The following is a 12,554-nucleotide window of genomic DNA, read 5'->3' as shown; positions in this document are numbered from 1 at the left end:
CTGTCTGCAAGACTGCAGGATAGCTAACATCCTCGTCCCCACATGCTAAGTGCCTTGAGTGTTCCCAAGACATAGGTAACAGTTAAACCTCCCTCCTCAGCGTTTCTAAACACACCCTGGAGGGCAGTGCCACTCAGCTGAGACCCACTGAGCACTAACTTGCACTGTTGGGTTCCCGTGGGCTCGCTATAGTCTAGCCATCCTTTATGGCTCCAGAACTAAACCCAGTAGAACCAGTCAAGAGCCCTGTCTCCAACCAAGTGAATAATTACTGAATCCCTGGCTTGTACTCAGCATCTTGATAAGCAGTAACAGATCAATAGGAAGTGTGGGTCAGGATCCCCAGGACAAGGAAGTGGTATATACAGTAATGTGTAATCAAATTAAGTCATATGGCCTCTAAGAAAGAGATAAGGTAATCAGCTGAGGGCTGGCACTACGACAAAGACTTGGTGGGGAAACAAGTTGTGGTAGATCTTGAAGAAGGTGGAATTTTCTTCACTCAGACTTTCTGACTCTCAGTCTCTCCCTGTTAGGAATCGCTGTCCATGGAAAACTCCTTTTAACTTCTTGTTCTAGGAATAACTTACAGACCACTCTTCAAATCCCATGCTCAAACAGTTCCTGGTAGAAAAGGGTTAGGATTTTCCACCCTCCCTCAGAAGGCCAACTTGTTATCAGCCCGCAGAAGAGCCAGCCAAAAGTACCAAAGGTGAATCAAAAGCATTCAGTGCCATATGCACTCGGTGAGCCTTGAATGCTGGCTGGGGTTCCCAGGCTACAGGAATGGTCCATTCACCTGTCAGTTTTGGCCTGAATGGCCTCCTGCTGTGAGGACATGAACTTCTGTAGTGTGAGGTCTTAACTACCTTCTTCTCCATGGAAGGTCTTCTCCCTCACCAGCCATCCTCATTCTTCTCAAACAGTCCCCACTTCCTCCATCCATCGCCTTCCCCTCTCAGACTGCTCCCACAGGCTGTGCCACCAAACTCCTCACAGCCCATCCCATCATCTTCCACACTCCATCCACCAGACATTCAAGCTGCTTCTGGAGTCTGGCTCCTCCAAGAAGCCCAAGACTTGTGGCTTCCCCAACCCTCTTTCCTTTGGAGCATTCAAAAATCACTAACACTCCCCCTACACACCCCACTCATCCTTCACTTGCACACAATGTAAATGAGTCTCGTCTATTTATATAGAGAAGCTGGCTAATGTTAGAGGAAGGATCCCACTTCCCGCAGACCGTAAGAGCTAAGTCCAAGGCCGAGCCTGGCTGTTCTTACTCTTGAGACACGTTTACCTCAGCCACCACTCACACTAACAATTCAGCTCCCAGGGCACAGGGACACCCACCCCCACAGAACCACATGTGAGTCCACACTCAAGACTCAGGAGCCCTCCCTCAATATATACATGTGAGGGCACAGTCTCATACCCTGTCCACATTCAATCTCTTAAGTTTAGAAAACATTTCTTCTTCTTTTTTTTCCTCCCAAGAAAGGTTCAGAATAAGTTCTTTGCACCAAAGCTAAGTCCGGAATTTTCAATTCCTCAGACTCATAGTTCACAGTTGTTGACCAACGATGCAGTTCCATTTTTAACCACCAACTAATTCTACCTACCTGCTGCTTCATCTCTATTTTCTTTTCTTTTTCTTAAAACAATGCCAGCTAGGCTTATGCCTCACAACCAACCAACCAACCAACCAACCAACCACTTTGTCTCGTAAAAACAAGTCTAAGAGTGTTGACTCACATCTCTAATCCCAACACTCAAGGAATTAACATACTCAGTTCTGGGCCAGCCAGGACACAAAGTAAGACCCTGTCTTAAAACAATTCAAATCAAAAAAATAATGCAAAAAAGTTGGCAGAGTGGCACAAACCTATAATCCCAGCACTTTGAGACCAGCCGGGGATATATGGCAGTTCCAAGGCTAACCTAACAACCAGACTCTAGTCTCAAACAAACAAACACTAGGGGGGGTCTCAGAGACTAAACTTGGGTCATCAGCCTTGACAGTAAGTGCCTTTCTTTAACTTCTAAGCCCTTTCTTTACACCAGCCCTTTTTCTTTTCTTTTTCTTTTCAGTATTTCCCCCCCAAATACAAGGTCACACTATGTAGCTCTGGATGTCCTAGTACTCACTATGTAGATAGATCAGGCCAGCCTCAAACACAGAGCTGCACTTGCTTCTGCCTCCCCAGGGCTGAGGTCAAAGGCGTATGCCACTACACCCAGCTTCACCAGCCCTCGTATTACTTCTGAGTTTGAGACAGCTCACTAAGTTGCCCAGGCCAGCTTTAGGCTTACTCTGTAGTAAGGCAGGCCTTGAACTTGCAATTCTCCTGCCTCAACCTGACAACGCTGCTAGGACTACACGCCCTTGTCATCAAGCACAGCTAAATCATGCAGTGTGTGCAGAGAAGCTACACATTCTCCCGTAGACTTTAAATCATCCCTAGGTTACTTTCAATACCTAATTAAATCTAAATGCTATGTAGCAGGGAACAGTGTCAACGAGAAAAACAAGACAAAACAAAACTTGTGCAGTCACACTGTGACCCCGGCACTTGGGGAACTCAAGTAAGAAGAGAAAGTTTGAGTCAGCCTCTGCTACAGGAATTCCGGTCCAGCCTGGGCAACCAAAGTGGGATGAGCAAAAGCAAAACAGAATAACCACCAAGTCGATTAGGACTGGGGAGATGGCCCATGGGTAAAGCTCTAACCGAAAGCACAGCACCCAAGTTCAAGCCTCCAGGGCCTAGCTATGTAAGCCAGGTGCAGTGTTCCTCAGGCAAGATGAAGGCAGAGAGAGGGAGCAGCTCTGGAAGCTGGAGCCAGCTCGCCTGGCTCACACAGCAGTGAACAGAAGATTCTGCCTCAGATAAGGTAGAAAGTGAGGATGCACACCCAAGGCTGTCCTCTGATTTCTAACACACACAACATGGGACACACATGCATGATACATGCACACATTCATATATGAGCAAATTATTTTAAAAAGTCCATTCACTAACTTAATTACTCTCTGTTCTATTTTTCAACCTAAGAGGGGAAAAGTCTAGAGGGTTAGTGGCATAAACTGGGTTATAAAGTGGGTTCTGAGAGAATATGGGACTGAACATTGGAGTTCCAGATGATTGGCCACCAAATACAGCACAACAAAACATAAATATAAGTTCATAACAATCAAAATTAATATGAATGCCCAACCTTGAGAGCTCTAAGATACTGAGGAAGCACTAACCATTAAGATAAGAACAGGGCTGGAGAGATGGCTCAGAGGCTAAAAGCATGGATGCTCTTCCGAGGACCTGGGCTCAAACCCTCGTTTGCACCCATGTGGCAGCTCACAACTAACTGCCTGTAACTCCAGTTCCAGGGAATCCTATGTCTTTGCAGGCACCAAACACACACATGATGCCGTCAAAACACTCATAAAACAAAAAGATGAGGAGAGCCTAGGAGGACATGGTAGTACATGCCTGTAGGACCAATCACTTGGGAGGCTGAGGCAGAAGGACCACTTGAGCCCAGGAGTTTGAGGCCAGCCTGGGCACTACAAGACCCCAGCAGGAGATGGTGTGGGGGGCAGTGCTTCTAAGGTTTGGGTTTGCAAAGGCACTTCTTAGAGGAATGCTCACAGAGTACTGGTTCAAAAGCTTAGTACAGTACTGAGTACAGTATCACATCCTTCCCATAGGGTCTGGAACCTGATGTCAACAGCACACTGACAATGTTCAGTGATGAAGGAAAGGTCAGCACCCACAACTTTGACAGGACTCTGGAGACCAAAGTCTGCAGGCAGATTCAGATGGCTTCTAGAGATGCTGTCCAATTCCAAGACGATTATGTGTGATTGGGTGGACAGGTGACTGCATTCCTTGTTTACAGACCTAAACCAAATTGCAAGTCTGTCAACAGAAGTTGTACACTTCCTGTCATCCTTTCCCCTAAGTGACAAAGTGTTCTAAGTAGACCAAATAGTGTACCTTCCCTGTTTTAGGCACACAGTTCATAGCTGAATGGATCTGGACCCTATATACTATCATAAGCCCTTGGGGTGAGAGTGAGGGGCAGACCAGACCAAAGTCTTGCTGACCCTCCTTCCTGCTAATGGGGAGGGGAGGGGAAGATACCAAAGAATTACATATACAATCATGTGTGTACATGTATATGTAGGTACCATGCGAGTGAGTGTGGCAGTGTGTGTGGGGAGGCAGAGGTCAACATCAGTATCTTCCTTCCCTCTTTAATGGTTCGCTACCTGATTTTTTGAGATGGGGTTTCACACTGAACCTAGTGCTCATTTACTTGGCTTGGCTAAGTGGCCAATGACCTCCAGGGATCCATCGGCCTCAGCCCGCAGCACTGGGATGGCAGATATGTGCCACACTACCTGGCTTTTGCATGGGTACTGGGGACCCAAAGCCAGGCCCTCATGCTTGTGCAGTGGACACTTCACTGAGCCACCTTCCCAGCCCTCTTCCCCTTCCTCTGTCAGACCCTCACGGTCGGGGCCAGAGGGGAGGCTTAGCCAGTGAGAGAGAGCACCACATGTGCAAACATTCGGATGTCAGCGGCAAGTGGAGAGCAACTGCTCAAAACGTTGGGCACGGGTAATGTGTGCCTGTAACCACAACACTGAGAGGAGGGATAAAACAGGTAGATAGTCAGGGGCTCACTGACCAGCCAGCTTAGCCCCAAATAACAAGCCTTGGGTCAGTGAGGCCCCCTGTCAAGGGGATAAGGTGGTGAATGGGGAAAAAAGGGCATCCAACATTCCCTCACTTCCACAGGTATATGCACCCACACACTCACATGAACACATGTGTACATATACACACACCTCAATTTCCCAAAGAACCGCTCCTTCATGTGCCACTAAGACTATGGCAATTTGTCCTATCCTAAAGAGCGGTGACGTCCTTCTCCTGGTCTGGGTAAGGGCTGAACACCCCGTCCCAGCCATGCACTCCGTCCGTCATCATCTTTTTATCATTTTACCAAAGCGACATTTTACATCACTTCAAATGTCACAGGCTTTCAAATCCCCCACCCCTTCTGTCATTCTCTAGAAGAAAAGTCACTACATGCCTTCACTGCTGCTGCAGGAGGTCAGTCCTCCCATCCCTCTGCCTGTGACATCTGTCATCACCCTGTGGACAGCAGCAGCTCAGCACACACCCGCAGTCCCACACGGCTCAGCAGCCTAGGCATATGCCCCACTGCCAGCTTCCCTAGTGATACTGGCTCCGCAGCACGGACAAGAGGAGGAGGAGGAGGAGGAGGAGGAAAGACATCTTCAAAGAACACCGACAACCATTTGAGAGACACAAAAGAACATGCAAAAGCATTTGAGAAAAAACACCTGTCAACAACCACCACCCAACAAGAAATCCCTTGAAGGTGTGCTGTGGTCTGGCTTCAATACAGCCTCACTGCCCGCTCCCCGGCTCCACGGCTTCAGAGACACTGCAGTCTAAAACTTCTAGCCGCTGGACAGTAGAGAGAAACTGATTTATGAAGTGGGTCAACCAAAAGCAGGAATGTAAAAAGAAAGAGGTCAGCCCAGGGCCTGCTGGTTCCTCTCCCAGCTACCTCTGTCCATGCTTTATTCTTTGGGAGAAGCTGCAGTGCCAAGTCAGAAGGCTCTTCTGGAACACAACCAAGTTTGGACACAGACAAAGATGACTTGAAACTAAAGGCCCAAATTTTCTCTCAGATAATACTAACTTTAGGGTCACGGCTTGGTTAGACACATCCAGAGCTCTGCATTACCCCAAGGTCTGATTCCAAGGCATCTCAGAAGAGACTCTTTTTGTTGTTGTTTTTGAAACAGGTTCTCATGCATCCCAAGCTGCCCTTGAACTCTGGTTTCTTTGAGGCAGGGTTTCTCTGTTATGCAGCCCTGGTTGTCCTGGAACCATGTAGACCAAGCTGGCCTGTAACTCAAAGAGATCACATCTACCTCTGCTAGGGTTAAAGGTGTGTGCTACAACACCCAGTAGATTGATTTATATTTATGTTTGTGTGTGTATGTGTGAGTGTGAGCGCATACGTGCATCATAGCATACGAGTGGAAATCAGAGGACAACCCAGGAGAGTCTATTCTCTCCTTCCGCCATGTGGGTTCTGAGGCTCAAACTCAGGGTTGTTAGCAGGCTTGACAGTAACTGCCTTTACTCACTGAGCCATCTCTTCTGGCCAGGTCTACCATTTCTTCCCCTCTGTCCCCCCAAAAAGGGTTTCTCTGTGTAGCCCTGGCTGTCCTAGAACTCACTATATATACCAGGCTACTCTCAATCTCAGAGAACTGCCTACCTCTGCCTCCTAAGTGCTAGGATTAAAGGCATGTGCCACCACGGCCCAGCAGGTCTTATCTTTTCTTGAGCATTTTAAGCAAGCATTATGCTAATAGCTTTCAGTTACTATATCACGCACTTATTTAATAAATATCTGAGCCCCACTATGTAAACTCTGCTCTAGGCACTGGGGACACAGACACAACAAAACAGAATTCTAGCTGACAGTGTGCTTTTATTTTGTGGCACTGAGGATCCTGGGATATCATGCATGCTAAACAGAACTACCACTGAGTTATACCTCGAGCCCTAATTCACATTTTGGTCAAGATTGACAGAAATCAACCTATGTCAACTAGTGATAAGAACTACGAAAAAATATTTTACAAAAACATAAAGCAGGGAAGAGAGTGCTATTTATTAGAGTCGTCCTGGGATGGTTCTCAATTCTATGCTAGGAATTGAGTGAAAACTTAATGTGCAGCATTTCATTTAATTTCAGTAACTCTCTGTTCAGTGCTATTCTGACATTGCCACCACACAGGCAAGAAAATGGAGCTTAGGGAAATAAGACTCTTTGCAGAGTCTGCAGGAGTAGGGATAAAGGACCAAGGCCTGTGTCCTACAGGAGGTGAGGAGACTGGGACTTGACTTTAGGAAAGCAACTCCAGACTCATGTTCCTCCCCAACTACACTATCCCACCATACTGTTGGACACACAGCCCAAGAAGTCAAGGGTGGTGTGGTTGCAAAGTAGCAGGTCCATCTGGCCTCCTTGCTAAGAGATTAGTGCAATTCAATCTTCTCTAATATCAGACCGTTACTCTCACTACCAGCCTTATCTTGAAACACGAGGAGAAAGACATCTTAGGCTCATTAAGGCTTTGCCCACCCTATCCCAACCACCAATACCAGTGCCATGTCTCTCTAGAAAACGGAACGGAAGAATAAGGTGTGACTGAGCCGGCCGTCTGATGGGGCTGCAGCACTTGTTGGAGGTGTGTTGGATGGGACGAGCGACTGAGAGAAGCCAGCAGCAAGAAGACAGCAGCCTTTCCATCTTAAGAAAGCAAGGCTCTACCTCCAGTCCTTGAGTACCGGAGCGAGAGACGTGCTTTGTTTCCTTCAGAGGCAGAAGGCAGGACAGACAGAAGGACAGGGAACAGGTCACCCAACTCTCTTGAACAGAAGGAGCAGAGAACCAGGAGGAGGCCAACACACTCAAGGAGGGAAGTCCAGAAGGGAAATGCCATGTCCAAGGTCAAACAGCAATTGCAGAATTGCTGGAAATCCCAAGATGGGGGCCCAGATGAAGTTACCAGAGAACCCAAAAGAAAAGAGAAGCAAGCAGAGGACTGAGGTTCAAATCAAAGGTCATGGTCTGCACCTACTCACTGTGTCACAGTGTCTCGGTCACCAGAGAACCTGTGGCCAGAGTTAATCAACAACTTCAATTTGCAGTATCGTTCCAAATCCGAGCACATTAAGAGACTTTACTCAAAACCTGGATTTCCACCTTCCATCCCAAAGGACTTGAGCACCCCAGTTTAAACAATGACTGGACTGACTTCCCATGGCCTTCAGATCTTTCCCCCCATTGAAACACACACAGAGGCAGAGGGACAGAGGGGAGAGTGAGGGAGAAGGGAGAGGAAGAGAGGGAGAGAGGGAGAGAGGGAGAGGGGGAAAGAGAGAGAGAGAGAGATCCTCCAATGCTCAGCCTTGTTCTCCTAAAACTTATCTCCATTATCTCCAGCATAACCCAACATTGCACCAAACAAATTATGACCTGAATGGCAAGGGAAAAAAAAAAAAAAAAACTGTGTCACCTAGAGAAACCCAATTAACAACATGACTCTGCTCTCTTCAATTCTCTCTCCCCTCCAGTCATATCCGGGGCACTTGTGGGCTGACTGCCTTTTCCCTGCCTAATTCAAAAGCCAGAAGACAATGTGCTCAGGGATCTTCTAAGAAGCTAAGCATGAGGTGGGAAATCCTGCTCTATATACACCGAGGCCGGTTGGGAAAGCTCGCAGGGCACGGAATCAAAACACCTCCTGGGAGACAGTCTGGAGTGGTTCACCTTGAGATCACAATACTGCCCTTAAGACAAAGCTGCCCGCTAAAGAAAAACACATAAATGCTGCTGGATTAAAAATTCCGGGAGAGAGAGAGAGAGAGAGAGAGAGAAAGCGCCCCACGTGGAACAATAATTGGGTTATTTCAAAGCACATTCCTGACACAGGGGCTTCCTCTTAACCGCTTTCCTAATGAGCCCCCTCCCTCAGGTCTCCTTGGCCTCCACCCCGATGACTTTCGCCAACCCCTCACTACTGACCACAGGCAGCATGTGTTTTCTGTGTGTACATGTATGTAAACATCGTCTTCCGGCCCGAGTTTCCGAGGGAATCAAGGCTTCCCTTCCTCCCCCCCCCCCCCTCCGTGCACTTGTCCGTCCTCCCAGCCCTACACCGCTGCAGAGTTAGTAATGTAATATTCAGGGACCCCGAGACCGGAAATGCCTGGAGCTGGAACGCTGCACTTGAAACGCGAGCGAAGGGCTAGAGAAAGTGAACGTGGGATGGAGACGTAGGTGGAGTGTGGGGTGGAGTGAGGAGGTGAAACGCCGCCCAAGTTGCAATTCAGGGGTAGGCGAGGAAGAAACCGGGGGAAGAGGGGGAGGCCGAGGCAGTTGCAAAGTCAAAATTCCAGGAGCCGGAGGAGGAGGTGGCGGTGGAAGGAGACACGAGGGCCGAGGAAGCGTGAGGGGGGCCACAAAAAAAGACTCTGCAGGTGATGCCCAGCAGGATTTAGGGGCACTAGAGGTGACCCTCAAACGCCTAGAAGGGTGGGGACTCGGAATCCCAGCAGCAAGGTAGGGGTGGCAGGCCAGTGTGGGGGAGGGCAGCACAGGGTGGGGACCGGACCGGCTCCGGGAATCTGCAGAGGGCCGGGGGGCCCCGGGCGGCGCGAGCCGGGGAGACGGGCAGGGGGCGCGGGGGCGAGGCTGGGGGCGGCGCTCACCCGCAGGGCGGACAGGTCGATGTCGTCCAGGCTGCGGGCGGGGGCTGGGTCGCCCATGGCCGCCGCAGGGCCGCTCACGCTCCGGCTCGCTCACGTCGCTGCCGTCGTCGCCGCTTCTCCCCCATCGGGGGACCCGGGGGGCGGGCTCCACCGCGCCTGCCCCAAAGGCCGGGGAGGGGGAGGGCCAGCGGGAGGACCGACCCAGCGGCTGACGGGCGCTCTCACCCGCGCGCCTGCAACCCGAGCCGCCGGCTGCCCTGCGCACGCGCGGAGCGGGCCGTGACGCGAGCGCGCCGGGCGCCCCCTCCCGCCGGGCGCCGACACCTGCGCGCAGGCGCAGGAGAGCGGGCGGAGGGCGCGCGCCGGGCCCGAGCCTTGCGGGAGCCTGGCGTGGATGGAGCGCGCCCACCTGCTGGTGCGCGTGCGCGCTCACGCACACGCGCGCGCGCACACACACACACGCACCTTCCCTTCCTTTCCCCCTTTTTATTATTATTATTATTATTATTGTTTTTTGACTCCTCTCCCCTAATTTCTTCCTGGATTTTTTTACTTGACTCCTTTCCTTCCCGTCTTTTCTTTCGTGTGCCTAGCTGCCAATCAAACCACCCACCGCTCTATTTGCGGGGGAAGGGAGGCGGGACTCAACCCCCTCTATTACTCGGGGGTTGTTATGGCAACTCCCCACGCGAGGGCTGGTGGCCTCTAGATAGGACGGGCTGTCCACCCACCCAATTGCCATGGCAACAGTGGAGCCGCCGAGGGAGGGGCCTGTCCGTGAGAACTTGGCTGGAGGGACCACGTGGGAGGGAAGTGTGTGTGTGGGGTGCTGTCTGCCCTTTACTCTCTCCTAGCTGGCGTGCGGATGTTGGGAGCGGATCTCAGCCCTTCGGATGGGCACTCCGGCCGCACTCCCTTATCTCTGCTTCTCTTAACAGTGCTCCGCAGGAAAGTACTATCGCTGGACTTGCTAGTGGCGAAGCCCAAGAGGCAGGAACTGCATCCAGTGCCTCCAAGTTTTGTTCCAGCACCTTAGAGCTACTCATGTCGACACAGCACCTCCCGCTGGTTAGTCTCACTAGAGGATGGGTGATGCTGTGTAACTATGAAATAGACAGTCACGTTCTGCCACTGACGAATGTGCTGTGTGACCTTGAGCGAGTGAATTTGCCTCTCTCGGCTTTTCTTTCTCTATGGAGTTGAGGCAAGAAGGTTCTGCGCGTCTCAAGATCTCTTCCAACACTAATACTCCCTCTGAAAATTCCCATTCCCAGCCTTAGTTATAAACATCGCTTCAGTGAGTTTGAATTCTCTGGAGCCGTCTTGGCACATTTGGATGGACTTGGTCTGGATGCCCCCCTGACTCATTTGCCCAGCCCTCCTTTCTCCCCATCACTCTGTCCTCCTCCTACACGGCCTCTCTGCCTGACACCCGCAGTTCTTCATATCCAGAAGTGATTTTCCTAAAACTTAAACCTGACATCCTTCTGTTTAAAACGGTTTTCAAGAAGCTGAGGCAGGAGGATTACATTTTCTGTTAGTCTGGGTTATGTAGTGACTATATGAAAAAAAAAAAAAAAAGAGTAAGTACACCCTTGGCTGACTCCCGCTGCCTTGTGGGTAGGGATATCAAAGACTTTCAAGATTCTGCCCGTTTCTTTGGCCTCACGGACGTTTTTCTTTTTTGGTCTTGTGTTTTAATAAGCCACACTTAAATGTGTCCCAGCTGTACTGAGCTGCTATTCCACTTGAAGCTCCCAGAACTCAACATCTCTTCCCTGTCTTTGCACTTACTTTTCTTTACCCTGGAGTGTTCTCTGACTTCCAGTGCGCTGGCTGGTTTTATGTCAACTTGACACAAGCTAGAGCCATTTGGGAAGAGGAGCCTCAGTTGAGAAACACCCCACCAGACTGGCCTGTGGGTAAGCCGTGAAGCATTTCCTTGATTGATGGTTGATGTAAGAGGTCCCTGCCCACGAGGGGTGGTACCCCCCAGCCCTGGGTTGTGTAAGAATTCAGGTGGAGCAAGCCAGTAAGCAGCACTGTTCTGTGGCCTCTGCATCAGCCAGGTTCCTGCCCTGATTTCTTTCACTGATGGAGGGTGACCTGAGCACTGTGAGCTGAAATCAACCCTTTCCTCCCCAAGTTTCTTTTGGTCATGGCGTTTCATTACACAGTAGAAACCGAGACACTAGCTGTCAACATTCCCACTGGCCTTTGCTTTGAGATACGTGTTGGAATCACCTGTCTACGAACATTGTTTGACAAAATTTTGTTACGTGGCTTTGTGCACATGCTCGAGTGCTACCGTGCACATAAGAAGGTCAGAGGTCTACCTCTGTGTGGGGGTCTCCTTCCACCACGTTGGTCTTATAGATCTAACTCAGGTCACCAGGCTTGACGGGTCAGGCATCTTGCTGGCCCTGACATCTTTCTTGAGCTGGTGAGTTTGGCTCTTTTGTTTAGCTGCCTTGGGCATTTGGTAACATTTGATACTATGAATTTTAAGTATGTGAATCTAAGCAGAAATGATGTCAGTCGTGTCCAGCACAGGGTCTAGCACCTTCAAATGCTTTTTTTTTTTTTTTTTTTGCCAGAGCTGAGGATCGAGCCCAGGGCCTTGTGCTTGCTAGGCAAGCGCTCTACCACTGAGCTAAATCCCCAACCCCAAAGGGTTTGTTTTTTGTTTTTTTGAGCTGAGGATGGAACCCCGGGCCTTGCACTTGCTCAAATGCTCTGAGAATGCTAAACTGAACCAAGGCTTCTGTTGTCTAGTAGGCAACTACAGTAGTTGAAGGTCGAGAGCGCTGTACAGTACAGGAAATGATTTGAAGTGACTGCTGTAGGCAAATCCCTAACTTCTCTGAAGCTCAATTATAACTATCTGTAAAGTAGATGTTAGGGCGGTTAGCACTGGTGCACTGGCTAAAATCTCTAATTCCAATACTCTGGAGGCTGCGGCAAGAGGATTCCTGCAAATACAAGGCCAGCCTGGGCTACAGAGTGAGATCCAGGCCAACCTGTGCTATATGAGACCCTGTCTTAAGAAACAAACAAAAATCCAGGTATGCTGCACACCTGTAATCCCAGCATGTGGGAAGCATAGGCAGGAGGATCACAGCAAGTTCAGGGCCAGCCTGATCTACACAGTGGATTTCAAGTCAGCCAGTGAGAGTCTAAAATGAATTAAATAATTAATAGAGAGGCGCTCAGTACATACTC

At 49.8% G+C, this 12,554-nt stretch overlaps 1 protein-coding gene and 1 long non-coding RNA gene across 12 annotated transcripts in view; one reads left to right on the top strand and one right to left on the bottom strand.

Moving 5' to 3' along the window:
* Mink1 (misshapen like kinase 1) overlaps positions 1 to 9,625 on the bottom strand; it is a 41,964-nt gene extending 32,339 nt beyond the window's left edge. For 6 of the 11 annotated variants that reach the window (XM_036194739.1, XM_036194741.1, XM_036194740.1 and 3 more), the window contains exon 1: positions 9,333 to 9,625. In XM_036194739.1, the coding sequence (XP_036050632.1) occupies positions 9,333 to 9,389 (57 nt within the window). In that variant the 5' untranslated portion in view covers positions 9,390 to 9,625. The remainder of the gene's footprint in view (positions 1 to 9,332) is intronic. The other 5 variants (XM_036194746.1, XM_036194744.1, XM_036194747.1 and 2 more) reach the window with 2 other exon arrangements.
* Positions 9,037 to 10,913, top strand: LOC118588436. Its single transcript, XR_004945595.1, has 2 exons — positions 9,037 to 9,183; positions 10,271 to 10,913. It is a non-coding gene; the product is annotated as an uncharacterized LOC118588436 (long non-coding RNA).
* The last annotated feature ends 1,641 nt before the right edge of the window (positions 10,914 to 12,554 follow it).

This window comes from Onychomys torridus, chromosome 8, assembly GCF_903995425.1.
Source record: "Onychomys torridus chromosome 8, mOncTor1.1, whole genome shotgun sequence".
Taxonomy (NCBI): domain Eukaryota; kingdom Metazoa; phylum Chordata; class Mammalia; order Rodentia; family Cricetidae; genus Onychomys; species Onychomys torridus.
The sequence above is the reverse complement of the archived record's forward strand: the minus strand, read 5'-3'. Positions and strand labels throughout refer to the sequence as shown.